The sequence below is a fragment of the Cydia strobilella genome, chromosome 18 (genome assembly GCF_947568885.1).
Source record: "Cydia strobilella chromosome 18, ilCydStro3.1, whole genome shotgun sequence".
In the NCBI taxonomy this organism is placed as follows: Eukaryota; Metazoa; Arthropoda; class Insecta; order Lepidoptera; family Tortricidae; genus Cydia; species Cydia strobilella.
Genome location: NC_086058.1, coordinates 15,946,466 through 15,961,147, shown reverse-complemented (window position 1 = coordinate 15,961,147; position 14,682 = coordinate 15,946,466). Strand labels below are relative to the sequence as shown.

General features: G+C 33.8%; 1 protein-coding gene across 2 annotated transcripts in view; it reads right to left on the bottom strand.

Moving 5' to 3' along the window:
• The window catches only part of LOC134749594 (protein prickle-like), a 518,207-nt gene that overhangs the window by 181,565 nt on the left and 321,960 nt on the right, over positions 1–14,682 (bottom strand). Inside the window, exon 2 of one of the 2 annotated variants that reach the window (XM_063684598.1) lies at positions 13,828–14,634. The exons of the other annotated variant lie outside the window; for it this stretch is intronic. Within the exon in view, the coding sequence (XP_063540668.1) occupies positions 13,828–14,615 (788 nt within the window). The 5' untranslated portion in view covers positions 14,616–14,634. The remainder of the gene's footprint in view (positions 1–13,827; positions 14,635–14,682) is intronic. 2 annotated transcript variants of the gene reach the window in all.

The following is a 14,682-nucleotide window of genomic DNA, read 5'->3' as shown; positions in this document are numbered from 1 at the left end:
TGAACGAGCTCAGTAGAGATAGCGTTAACTATACCAAACTATTGCTCAATTATTCTCGCAAGGCAATAAAGCTTCACTAGCCAAATATTGATTATTCACTTCCACCATTTGTGCACCGTGAGTAGCGATTGTTTATTACAGTTAAGTTTATAATTTGTTAGCTACAAGTGGAGTTAATAAAAGCCTCGTAAAAATATAAACGCCTTTTAACAAACCTGACATTGATGGATAGTTAATGCATATAACTAGGTACTATTTATTTTTGTCTCGTAATAAAGGCGATAAACACTTACAGTCCAAACAACATTAACAGAAACTTTTAACTACTTTCTTTTTATTAGGGTTCCGTACCCAAAGGGTAAAAACGGGACCCTATTACTAAGACTCCGCTGTCCATCTGTCCATCTGTCTGTCTGTCTGTCACCAGGCTGTATCTCATGAACCGTGATAGCTAGACAGTTGAAATTTTAACAGATGATGTATTTCTGTTGCCGCTATAACAACAAATACTAAAAACAGAATAATATACATATTTAAATGGGGCTCCCATACAACAAACGTGATTTTTTTGCTGTTTTTTCCTGTAATGGTACGGAACCCTTCGTGCGCGAGTCCGACTCGCACTTGGCCGGTTTTTTTATACATTTCCTCAACATATTATTATAAATCTTTTTTATTTAAATAGATAACTGTCTATATTTCGACTAGACGTGATATTCTTGATTGAATTGAAAAACTTTTAGATACACAACGAATGAATCATTAACTGGTTTAAACGGGCATTTCTGGTTGTAAACCTGATGATTGTAGACCCGTTACGATTGCGATTTCGGGGTCAGATCAATCTATCGGTATAACAAAATTTATCTGATAAAATAAGCTAAAAATATTAAATATGACGACGAATTAAGAACTTTCCGAGATTTCCATTACTTATGTAGGTAGTTTCTATGGTCAATGTTTTATAGTAAACCAGACTACTTATAGAAACGGACTAACCTATTTTTTTGTATTACTTTCTACCTACTTTTACGACTACTAACCCTTCTGTAAAAGTACCTATAATACCCGTAGAATCCCTAAATAATTTCACGGTACCGTACCGTGACGGTCACGGTACAAAGTACACGGTACAGTTTATATTATTTCAGATAAACATGTTTCCAAAACATTTAATACAAATCTGTCTCTACTGCCCTAGACAGTAAGGTTGATATTTAAATGTAATAATGTTAAAAAGGTTTTATCTTGGATGATTTTTACAGTACGTCGCTCGACCGGCAAGGTCGCTTCCTGGTTCCGATCTACTCGCTTTGAGGTACTGGACCGAATGATTTGATGGTTTTTAAGCGAGATATTTATATTAATCACTACGTAGTTGGTTTATTTCTATAGAACCGATAAAAAATTACCATTAATCCCTATGTAATATTAACACTCATTACATGGACAAATTTAGAGGAACGCAAAAAAAAGGTTAATTTACTATTAATTTTGAAATGCTGTAATCCAACAGTTTTGAATGATTCACGGTTAGTTTCACTAGACTTATATTAACCGGGATATATATAGTTTTTTTTTTCTTAATTGTATTGTTTAATAAGTAGTTAATTGTATAATTGTTAATAGATCGTGATCGGCAACGCAGGATTCGTCAAGTGGACACAAAAGCAAATCAGCAACAGGCTTCGTCATCGACTTACAAATGATGTAATCCGCAACAGGCTTTGTCAATCTTAACCGGGATATATTAATATCTGGAGCTCGAAAACAATACAAAAGGTAAACTTATATTGACCGCATAGATATAGGAATATTGACCGGGATATGGACCGTGATTACCTTTTGTATAGTACAATACAAAACAATACAAAAGGTAATCACGGTCCATATCCCGGTCAATATAAGTCTAGTGATGCTGTAATCCAGTAGTTAAACCCTTTTGGTGTTGTTTGAGTTTTTTCCATGTATGAAATTATTTTGTCTTAGAATTACGACATTAAATAGAATAATAGTCACGCTTTTATGAAGATAAAACGGTATAGACGGTATTGGTAAATAAATAAAAACCGGCCAAGTGCGAGTCGGACTCGCGTTCCAAGGGTTCCGTACATTACACAATTTAAACAAAAACCCGTAGGGGTCGGAACAAAAATTAAATAATTAAGTCCGACTCACGCTTGACTGCACATTTCTAATAGGTTTTCCGGTAATCTATAGGTAAAGATCTATTCTGTGTATTTTTTCAAAATTTTTGACCCAGTAATTTCGGAGATAAAGGGGGGGGGGAATGGTCAATTTTCGCCTATTTTCTTGAATAACGTCTAAACTGTATATCTTAAAATTATTAAAAAAATATATTTGAGATACCCACATTGAGCTCTTTCATTTGATATGTAACACGATATAGTTTGACAAAATTTATTTTTTAATTTTTTTCATTTAGCCCCCAAAAGTGGCCCCCGTGTTTAAAATTAATTTGTTCAACTTTATTGGTCAAGTAGTTTTGGAGAAAATAGCCTGTGACAGACGAACAGACAGACAGACAGACGCACGAGTGATCCTATAAGGGTTCCGCTTTTTCCTTTTGAGGTACGGAACCCTAATAATGATAAATAAATGTAGGTGGCATTCTACGTATTTAGGTAGTTATTGCTAAGTATTAAATTTTTTTCTCTCACTATACAAATTGATTATTCACATATACTGTGGTGGTATCGAAAATCTTAATATCATATGCATATATGTATTATATATATCATGTTCCATCATATGTTTGGCTAGCGTATAAAACAGTCGTAAAAGTCAGATATTTCTATGAGACATCTTAATTTCGCCAATCTATAAACATGAATTAGCATAAGCCCAGATTTATGAATATCTCGTTTCATATGTAAATAATAATTTGGATTTCTGCTACATTGCATTTAACGTAGGTATTATATATATATATTTGTTATACTGTTACTTTTAATTTTTATCTTATTTTATTTATTTTCGCCCTTTTATAAATTTAATTGATTTTCCTCTAGTCTATTGTACGCAGTGCTATATTTGTCTACCGTTCTTCAACAATTCTCATCTACTCAGAGGTTAACTGGAAGAAATCCCTTAAAGGGATAAGTTCGCCTTTGTACTGCCTATTTCTGTGCCTTATTTGTGTTCTGTGTTTTGTCCAATAAAGAGTTTATACATACACACATACATACATTGTCATATTCTGTCGAACCTCAGAAATGACGTCTGCTATGAGGAATTGAGTAGACTAATGATTTCTTTTGCATGGTGTAAGATTTTCTCATGCTGATAATTTTTATTTGATACCTATCTACTAAATAGACTTTTTTATTGTTTTAAGTATATTCTGAATGTAATATATTGTAAAAAAACTATATATTTTTCAAGACGATTCCATCATGTGATTGGAAAAAAGTCTAGTAGGGAAGGAAAAAGGAAAGTTGCGCCACAGGAGTAAGTAAGTAAGTATATTCAAATACCCTACATTATATTGCACACAAACGACTATTCAACAAGTTAATAATGCAATAAAACATACTTTTGATCGCAAAACTATGCTCAATTCAATGGTTAATAACGCAATAAAATACACCTTTAACACAAGTAAAACTATGTCCAATTTCAATAGAATATACAGTCCCATGCATTGCTTTATAGTAGATATGAAACATTGTATGGATGCCTTTCTCAAATTACATTTGACGTATGGAAATTGTATTAAAAATGTTTGCGTGAATTTGCTCACTAAAGTTTATATGTATTAGGTAAATATTAAGGCAGAGTTAATTGTTATATAGGTGTAAATAAGGACCTTTACTGAGGGATGAAAATAAGAAAGTCGATGTGTGTCACAACCAAAGCACGTGTTTCATACGACGTTTTTCAGCACACTCGAGGAAAAAAACATTTTCTTATACAACAAAATACGTTTAATTTCTAGGATTAAGGCCTAAAAGCAGTTTAATAACTTCCATATTACGAGTAAGTGTGGTGAAATTTATAATTTAAGACGTTTTTAACCAAAAGGTACCACATTGTCGCTTGTCGATAAGGTTGATTTCGAATTGAAGTTACATGGAAATAGCGCCTTATTGACAACCGACAAGAAGTACCCTTTTGGTAAAATGGCAAATTTATCTTCTAGCGGCCCACTATACAAGGAAAATTCGCAATCGAATTTGAATCAACGGTATTAAAAAATAGAGTTTTTGTTTTGTTCTAAAATCGAACGAAACAAATTAAAGAAAGAATAAAGAAAGAAAGAATAAATCTAACTGTTCCATTTCATTATGATTTAAATTTAATTGGAGGTAATTTTGTACTAGTATTTACATTGAACCCCAAGTGAGTAAAATCCAGTACGTGTTAATAATAACATAGAGTAACTTATACTAGAGCGGTACTGTCATAGTAAATTTTGTAACCCCAGTAAATTCACTGCCATCTGTCGACACACTTTAAAACTAAAAATAAATATTTATAAAAATACGATAAAATGTATTTAAATATAGATAAATGATTTTTTTTATTTGCATTAATTATTTTTATGATTTTGACCCATGTTCTTTCACTGATATGCGTTAAAATTGTTAAATATCAAACGAAACCGTCAACGCCATCTATACGACTGTAGGCCAAAACTAGTAGCGCCCTCTGAACGAGAATCAAATTTTCTTGATTTTCAAGGCACGTTTTTTCCTTAGACATCTATTACGGAGTTATATCTATCTTTGATAATAATCATAACCTTTACATTAAAAACGTTATGGGTCAGCGTTATTACATTGGTATTGAATTTCGCGTCAGAATAAGCTATAAAGAGCTTATTAGAGGCTAAAAACGTCAATTAAACGCAGCGATAGCCGTGATTTAGGAGCCATTCAGCACACAATTAGCTTTCCCCACAGTGCTTGAGCCCTAATGGCCATAATCTAGGACCTGGAGATGCATTCCAGCTTTGAAAAGTACAACTTGATTTGATGTTACACGCGGCGCATATCAATTTACAGTGGACCAGAATATCCAGAATAATTAACTTTATCCATGTATTTCCGAGCTTCATTGAAGTAAATAAAATTAATTAACTTATAAGATCTTTAACTATAAAACTCCCGTGAGACTCAAACATATTAGATTGTTTTAAAACGGGCAAACATGTCGAGCTATTCGACTTAGTAAAACGTGAGTGACCCGTTATAAAATAATCTAATATGTTATAAGATTTTTGTTTATGAGAAATTCCAAATTTAACAAACATTCCCTAAAACTGACAAGTCAGTTAAATACATCGTTCGATTTCAGGCGCTAATTATAAAATGTTAACGAAAAAAATTGTAGATATTTTGTTCAAGATAATTACAGAATTTAAATTACAAAATTCGACCTAAGTAAATATTATAAAAATTTTTACTCGTTATACCTACCATGAAGTATTTTTTATTTAATTTATTAAATAAAGTAGTTACAATCTAATATTAATTTATATCAGTACAAGACCCATCGTCGGCAAAACCTTGAAGCGATTTGTGTGCCGATTGGTAGTTCAAAAAAATTAAACTTACTTTATTTTTATTTATTTATTTAAACTTTATTGCACAAGCAAAGAAAAATGTACAAATGGCGGACTTAATGCCAAAAGGCATTCTCTACCAGTCAACCATTAGGTCAAACAGAGACATAAATGTTGGTGCAGGATAGATTCATAAATTATAACGAGAAATAGAACAAAAAAAAAATCAAATATTATGTATATATATATAAACATAATAACGTAAACTAACAAAATTATGATTAAATACTAATACTTATATGATATACTAAAGATAAACTAATACATATTAGTACATACAAGATGGAGAACATTATTTAAATTCTTCTGACAGAAGATGCTTGCGGAGTAGACGCTTAAAAACAGGCTTGCTTGGGGCTTGTCGAATCGAGAGAGGGAGGGAATTCCAGAGACGGATTGCCTCAACGGCGAAAGAGTTGGACATAAAACCAGTACGGTGAGAAGGGATGGAGAGTTTGAGTGAGCGGGAGGAACGCAGTTCACAGCCTGGACGGGGGGCGACAAAAGTGAATTTACATTTAAGATATCCTGGTGTAGAAGGCTCGAACAAGATGGAAAATAATATACTCAGGATTCTAAGGGACCTACGCCGACGGATAGAAAGCCAGTTGAGCTGACGTCGATAAAAAGAAACATGGTCGTATTTGCGAAGGCCGAAAATAAAACGTATGCCATTATTAATGAGACGGTCAAGTTTATTGAGGTACTCCTGCGAGATATTAGTCATGCATACGTCCGCATAGTCAATGACTGGCAAAACTAGAGCCTGCACTAGGAGTTTTTTGGTACCTACTGGGAGAAAATTCTTAAATTTGTAGAGATTACGCAGCGTCCAACAGACTTTCCGACTAACTTCTGAGATTTGGTAATTCCAGGTAAGGCTTGGATCTAAAACAAGGCCGAGATCTTTCACTTGTTTAGATACTGGAATGATGGTGCCATCAAACAAGATCGACGCGATAGAAACCGCACCAAGCTTCACTAGTTGTTGTTGGCTTCCCAGAATAATAGCCTGACATTTCGATGGATTGACACTAATGCCAAAGCTACTGGACCATTCAGCTATGTGGACTAGGTCATCGTTGATGAGGGAAATGGCAGAACCTATATTTTCGACAGAAGCTTGGGCATATAGTTGCAAATCATCTGCATACAAATGGTAAGAGCTGCGGATTTTGGAGGTGATTTGGTCAATAAAGATGGAAAATAAAAGGGGGGAAAGAATCCCACCTTGTGGTACCCCCGTGTTCAGGTCACACCAGGCAGATAAGCAATACTTATACTTTATGTCGTTAACAACCACGTAACATGTTAAGGTGCATTTTATATTTTTTTTTTATATACTGAAAAATTTATTGAAATATTGATTGGTTGAAATGTTTCGAGTTGTTAACTCCCACTCTATATTAGTAGATACTAGCAAGATGCGCTGCGAGTAATCAAAATCAATATCAAATCAAGATCAGATTTATAAAGGTTGAATATGGATCGAAGCTACACAGTTGGCATAAGTTGTAAACTCTGTTCTACTTAACACGCACTTTCTTTAGAAAAGCGTACATTTGCTTTTCCTGCCTCTATTTTGATTAGGTACAGTCAAATAGAAATCGAGGATACATTACATTACTTAGGACACTTTCACTTATATTCATAACTTACTGAATTTGTAGATTTATTTTTGATTTTTATGGTTCCGTACCTCAAAAGGAAAAAACGGAACCCGTATAGAATCACTTGTGCGTCTGTCTGTCTGTCTATCTGTCCGTCTGTCACAGCCCATTTTCTCCAAAACTACTAGACCAATTAAGTTGAATACATATGTTAAATATGTAAGTTTGTAACCCTAAGACGGACATGTAACGTAAACAAATGGATTTTCAACACGGGGGCCAGTTTTGGGGGGTTAATGGGAAAATTAAAAAATAAAGTTTTTCAAACTATATCGTGTTACATATCAAATGAAAGAGCTCATTGTGAGAATATCAAATATATATTTTTTATAATTTTAGGATAAACAGTTTAGAAGTTATTCAAGAAAATAGGCAAAAAATGACCATCCCCCCTTTATCTCCGAAATTACTGGGTCAAAAATTTTGAAATAAATACACAGAATAGATCTTTACCTATAGATTACCGGAAAACCTATTAGAAATGTGCAGTCAAGCGTGAGTCGGACTTATCTACTTAGTTTTTGTTCCGACCCCTACGGGTTTTTGTTTAAATTGTGCAATGTACGGAACCCTTGGAACGCGAGTCCGACTCGCACTTGGCCGGTTTTTATATCTATATGTATGTAGTACAGAACGTTTTAAAATGAGAGCGTAACTACGATTGTATGGCGGCGGTTACCTAGGTTCGTGTGACTTTCAACCATAGAGTAACTTATACTAGAGCGGTACTGTCATAGTAAATTTTGTAACCCCAGTAAATTCACTGCCATCTGTCGACACACTTTAAAACTAAAAATGAAGATTTATAAAAATACGATAAAATGTATTTAAATATGGATAAATGTTTTTTTTATTTGCATTAATTATTTTTATGATTTTGACCCATGTTCTTTCACTGATATGCGTTAAAATTGTTAAATAACAAACGAAACCATCAACGCCATCTATACGACAGTAGGCCAAAGCTAGTAGCGCCCTCTGAACTAGAATCAAATTTTCTTGATTTTCGAGGCACGTTTTTTCCTTAGACTGTATCCATCTATTACGGAGTTATATCTATCTTTGCTTTCAACAGTACAAAATGATGTGCGTATCATTATACACTTGAGTGCACGTACAAGTGCGTGTGCGCAACCACAAAAGTCAGGAAGTATCAACTGCGGCCACATCCCCTTCCTTGTAGTTGATTATATCTAAAGGGCGGGGCTCTTTGGACCCTTTGGAAACGGTTTTAGGCTTTACAGACTAACAAGGCAAATTGTGTGTTATTACTTGATTAATAGGGGTTAATATAGTAGCAAATAATATTAATAATATAATGCAAATTAACATCGATAGATAAATTTACCTAACTGTCAAATCAGAATTATTGGCGTTTATCTTTTACATTTAGATTTAAAACTTTTGTCGTTTATTCCGTTTTTCCTGAAATTACTTGGAAATACTAAGGTCAATTTTTGAATTACTTTCTTTTTGATATTATTTTTCATATTTTCAGAAAATACCAAGTCAGGTTTTCGAAAATGATATAGTCTAAACATACATACATACTAACAAAAGTTAAGTGTTTGTGCCTTGAAAAGTAATTAGATAATTTATCTTGATTTATTCCATGTCGATTTTTACGTATTTACGGATTTTACGGAAATTTGGAGTGTATGCTATATGTATTGGCTGGTATTTACTGTTGAAAATTCAGAAACGAAACAACTTTATCATGTCAACTTTAGTTGGTCAAACCAAATTTTCAGTAAAAAAATACAAAAAAAAACTAGACTAAACCTTTTCTTTTGGGTGCTATAGTACTAGTGTAAGTCAAATATAGTATGATTTTCTCTGTCTATGTTTTAAATGAGACAGTCCTTTGACAAACTAAAAACAGCACCGACCTATAAATAGTAGATTGTTGGGATGAAATAATGCCTTTCACCCGAGTTAAACACTCTACTTTTCATTTCGAATACGAGGAAAGTAAAATGCATGTGTTTTTTTTAGTATACATTTTCATAGTATTTTTTTAAAGGGTTCTTTCAGTTAACAATTTAGGCAAAAGTGTCGTAACGTATGGAATAGAGAGTCAAATTTCAGAATGGAAATTGTACAACAAATCCATTTAAACTCAAATTTCAATTGCTTATCGTTAAAAAAAAAAAAAATCGTCTTACGAACGTAAAATGCTCTAGTGCAGACACGTATCATTTTCTGCACACCTTTTATTTTTTATTTTATTTTTATTTTTTTATTTTACTCATACTCATACTCATACTCATACTCATTTATTTATAATAATATTTCATATTACACGTCATAATTGGATTTACATAATATAATCAATTCATTCAAATAATCATTAATACAACAACAATGACCCTCTTTCAGAGCATGAGAAATGAAAAAGCACAATACTCATTCCACCGCACCGATGCTCCCGATTAGCATGCACTAACAACTCAACCACACTCAACTAACCAATAATAGTCCTTATTTCGTCATAATAAGGTTCACAATTACCCAATTAACTGTGTCAGCGAATAATCGGAAGTCAGTCGCGCGTAATCGATTCAACTGACCTTTAATTTAATGCATAAAGGACAGTAGGCCGATTCCATTTTAAAAGTTTGATATGGTTTTAATAACAATCCGTAAGACAGACATATTTAATATATTAAAACAGTTCACTCACATATTTCATACAGACACATATTGTTCTCGACAGCTTGTCTATACATATATGTCAGTGCATTAAGTTGTAGAAATATAACATTTAAGTAAAAAAACACAGTAAAAACATACTTTATCAATAATTATTTTTAATTAAGCCTAATCAAAAAACTCATTGAAGAAACTGCCCTATTAGGGACCATCAATCGACGCGTGAGGTATAACAACATCTGTAGGCCGAGCACATGATTGACGCGACAGTATCTCGCCCCGAGATAGACTACCCGTCTTTTACTAACTATAACTATACTCGTTCGCCAATCATGTGCTAGCCCGGCTGATGGGAAGTAATAAACATAAGAAAGACCACTTTCCCCATTGGAATCTTTCCAATTAATAAAAATAATTTAGTTAGTGACAACTTATAGACAGAGACCTGTTTGGTTTTGGTAATAAACTTGTTGAAAAATGACAACTATGTACCTATACTTAAAACTAATTACACTCCTATATAAGAGATTTAAATATTTAAGGTTACAGTACTAAATTACGACATTAAATTTAATATATTATTCTTACATCATATGTCATTTCAAAATGTAATTTTTAGAGAAGTCTGAAGGGCGATAATAGTTATTTGTGCAACAAGAGAGGAAAGTTGGTTTTTCTTGCGAGTGTTTATTTTGAGTCACGAGAAAGCGAAATATTCTATAATTGAATCACGAGCGAAGCGAGTGATTCTAAGGTAGAATCTTGAGCGTAGCGAGGGACTCAAAAACACGAGATGTAAAATAACTTTGCTCTCGTGTTGTACACATAATTTTTCACCTCAGTAGTGAGAACATATTAAAGGTTAAAATGTATTTCGAATTACACAGAATAAACAAAAAAAAAAGTATTATAATATGTACGATAAGATACGATACGATACGAGACGAGACCGGACCGGATCGGACCGGACCGGACCGGACCGGACCGTACCGTACCGTACCGTACCGGACCGTATCGTACCGTACCGTACCGTACCGTACCGTACCGTACCGTACCGTACCGTACCGTACCATAAAAAAATGTAATAAAAGTATGAAGTTCATGGCCTTCACTAAATTAAAAAGCTACATTGTTTCACTCCCTGGAGTGAGGAAAGTCGCATTTTCCTCACTCCAGGGAGTGACGAAAGTAGGCTTGTTCGAGCTGCTGAGGTGAAAAATATTTTTCCACTCAAGGTGTCTTATTAGCATTCTTCATTTTAATTTATAGCCATAATCATAAATACAGCAGCTAGATTTACAACCACCAATTAACTAGAGTAAAGAGCCAAGCGGCGAATCGAATCGATTAAACAAAACCACGTCAAAAAACCATCGATTAAGATAATCGAGCATTGAAACATCGAAAGAGATGTAATCGAATATCGGATAAGTCCGCGCAATTTAACACTGGCCGCAAACACGCAGCCTTGGCTTAAAAAAGAAAAAAAAAAGGAAAAGGAACATGGCGTCCGAAAGACAAGATGGAATCTGATATCGGCTACCGTTTGTACGGGGCGGTGCGAGCTTCCTGCTGACTTATCTGTATTTTTAAACGATTTGAATTTTTTGAATTTGTTTTATGAGAATTTTTATGTTTAGCGTATGTTGGAAAAAATATTTAAATGGAGTAGGCAATGGCTGATCTGCCTGATATTTAATAATTTTAATAAAATATTTATAAGAAATTATTTTGTTTTGTCGACATTAAATGTAACGCTCTCCACTTTATAAAAACTGTTGCTGCCAAAATAAAGAGAAAAAACCGGCCAAGTGCGAGTCGGACTCGCGCACGAAGGGTTCCGTACCATTACGGAAAAAAAACAGTAAAAAATCTATTTATATTATTCTGTTTTTAGTATTTGTTGTTATAGCGGCAACAGCAATACATCATCTGTGAAAATTTCAGCTGTCTAGCTATCACGGTTCATGAGATACAGCCTGGTGACAGACAGACGGACAGACGGACAGACGGACGGACAGACGGGCAGCGGCAGCGGAGTCTTAGTAATAGGGTCCCGTTCTTACCCTTTGGGTACGGAACCCTAAAAAGTAAAACGTTTTAATGAGTTTAATTGACTAATAACAAAAAATATTTCGATTGGCGCCATGTATATTGTATGTTGTGACTTCTGGCATTTGGCAAAATAAATTAAGTTTGCGAAATCATTAGTTTCGCTACATTTTAAGCATGATACCACCATTAATATGTAGATTATAATTTGGTATTTCCATAATGGTAATGGTTGCTTGATAAAGCAAAATATTTGGAGATGAAAATGATGTAAGTATTATGTGTGGTGGCTTGTTTTGTTTAGCTTACCTAATTTGTCAAATTTGTATTAGGTAGGTATAAATAATGTCGACTGGATAAACCAATTATTTCGTAATTAATAAAAAAACAATTAATTCGGATCATCATTCCGCAATTAAAATGCTTAATTTAACTTGATAGTTAAAAAGCAAAAAATTAAACTGTGGAAAGGACATGATAAACGAAACGTTACACGCTGACACCTTATCATATGCTTGGACATAATTAACAAGATTAATATTGTCTTCGGTTACCGCGATAGTTACTCATGAAATAAAACTATGAAAACGGATTATATCGCGTATATTGAATTTATAATACATCCCGACGTATTATAAATTCAATATACGCGATATAATCCGTTTTCATAGTTTTATTTCATAACAAGATTAACTTCAATTAAATATATTATTATTATTTGTAATCTTAATTTGCCTAGCTATTTTTATGGTTAAAATTGATTGAGACTTAATTTAAATGCCAAATAAATCATATTTTTTACAAAGAGACGAACGAGTTGCAAATATAAATAATAATTCTCTTGCATAACATATGTAAAAATTCGAAAAAATGTGGATTTAAATTGTATTTAAATTGAGAAATGATGAATCGAACATTTGTGGTATTAACATTGTAAATTTTAGACAGTACTGTATATAAACTTTATACAGTTTAATTACTACGTGAAGTCATTAAATATTTTATATGTAATGACTAATAACCATACATAAAATCCAAAACGAAGTATCTTATTAAAAACAAGTGCTACGTAAAATTTCACACCCGCTCATTAATTCTCAAATAGCCAGTTTTCGACGCCGAGACTTTGTATTTTGATGCTTTAACTTGCCTTTCGCCGACCACAAGCCTTGTGAAATTCCTCGTAAACTCATATCCATATCCACTCCTTACTTCTCCACCATCTTATACAACTTTATCATACAATCCAAAGACAACCTTATTTTTAAATGTGAAAAGTTGAAATTTGTAAACACTGAAATGGAGAGAGAAGATAATAAGGAATAAAGTTTTGTGGTTGGCACCGTTCCTCCAGTAAATGCAATACAATGGACATGCGGTATTACCGAGGATATAAAAGGTTGTAAAACTGTTGGGCTTTCTGCAGTGCTCAAAGTTTGTTGACATAGCACGTCGTTTGTAGCAACGAAATGTTTTGAATTATTTTGATGTATGATGTGAGGGCAGTGAGTGACGATTTCAATGGCGGCTTTAGCTTTAGCAAACTATCGTTCTATAAGTACTCTTATGTTTTTACTGAGACTTTGGAGATCCTAGTGTATATAATTATATTATAAATTTTTATTATAATATATACTGAAAATTGTTACAATTTAACATGCTTTTGTTTAGTTTAACCACAGATCATAATGTTTAACCTTTAACCTTTAATCAAATCTTACTACTTAAATTTTGCCTACATTGGGGTTTCCTATTAAGCTGGATTTTTGCTTGCTTACACATAACTTTAGCAAAGATATAAATAATCGCTTAAATGTCGGTGGATAAAAAGAGATATTACAAAAAGTGCAAAATAAGGCTACTCACTCATTGCAGCTGGTCACGCTGGTCTGCGACACCGTCACCAGCGTCGTGGTCCTCGTGGTCAGCCGGTCCCCCACACACTTCCTCCTCTCACACTCCGCCAACACTGCATCCTCCTTCAGCGGCTGCAACACCTCCTTCACTTTATTCGGCCCACACTTCACCGTCGACCTCTCAAACTTCAAATTCGCCGTAGTCTTTCCATCTGTTGACACCTCAGTACTTTCTGTTACGATAGCCCCCCTTTTTGTTTTCGAAACAACTTTAGAACTCTTCCCAACTACATTACCTTTCTTTATAATCTGTTCGTTTGCATCTAAAATTTGCGTTTGAGGTAGACCGTTCTCTAACATACTTTTGATACTACTAGAATTCAGATTTGTACTTATAATGCTATCTAAATCTACTTCATAATTATGCTGTATAGGTTGTCGTCTTTGGTCTTTCTGCCACGTCTTTACTCCGTAAATTGGTTGGGATTCTACTCCAAAGCTATATTCTACTTTACTATTATCAGCAGCATTATCAACTTCATCTGGTGCCGGTTCTTGTGTAGTGTCTTCAAAAAAATCATCAGTAAGTTCGGTGATTTGCGCTCCTGGTCTTTTGACGTCGTTTAAGTCGAAATTGATGAAGTTTCTATTCAGGTTGTTCATTTTTCTCCTGCCGTAGAGTTGTCTGTAGTACTTCTCCTGGTCTCCGTACATCCAGCAGACCTTCCACCATTGTTTGCACATTAGAATGTTCGCAGAATTGGAAGCTTTCACGTGTCTTGTCGCTGTTGCCGACATTTTGGCACTTTATTTTATGCTGAAATTATTATAATTTTTAGATATATGTTTGGATTAAAACAACATG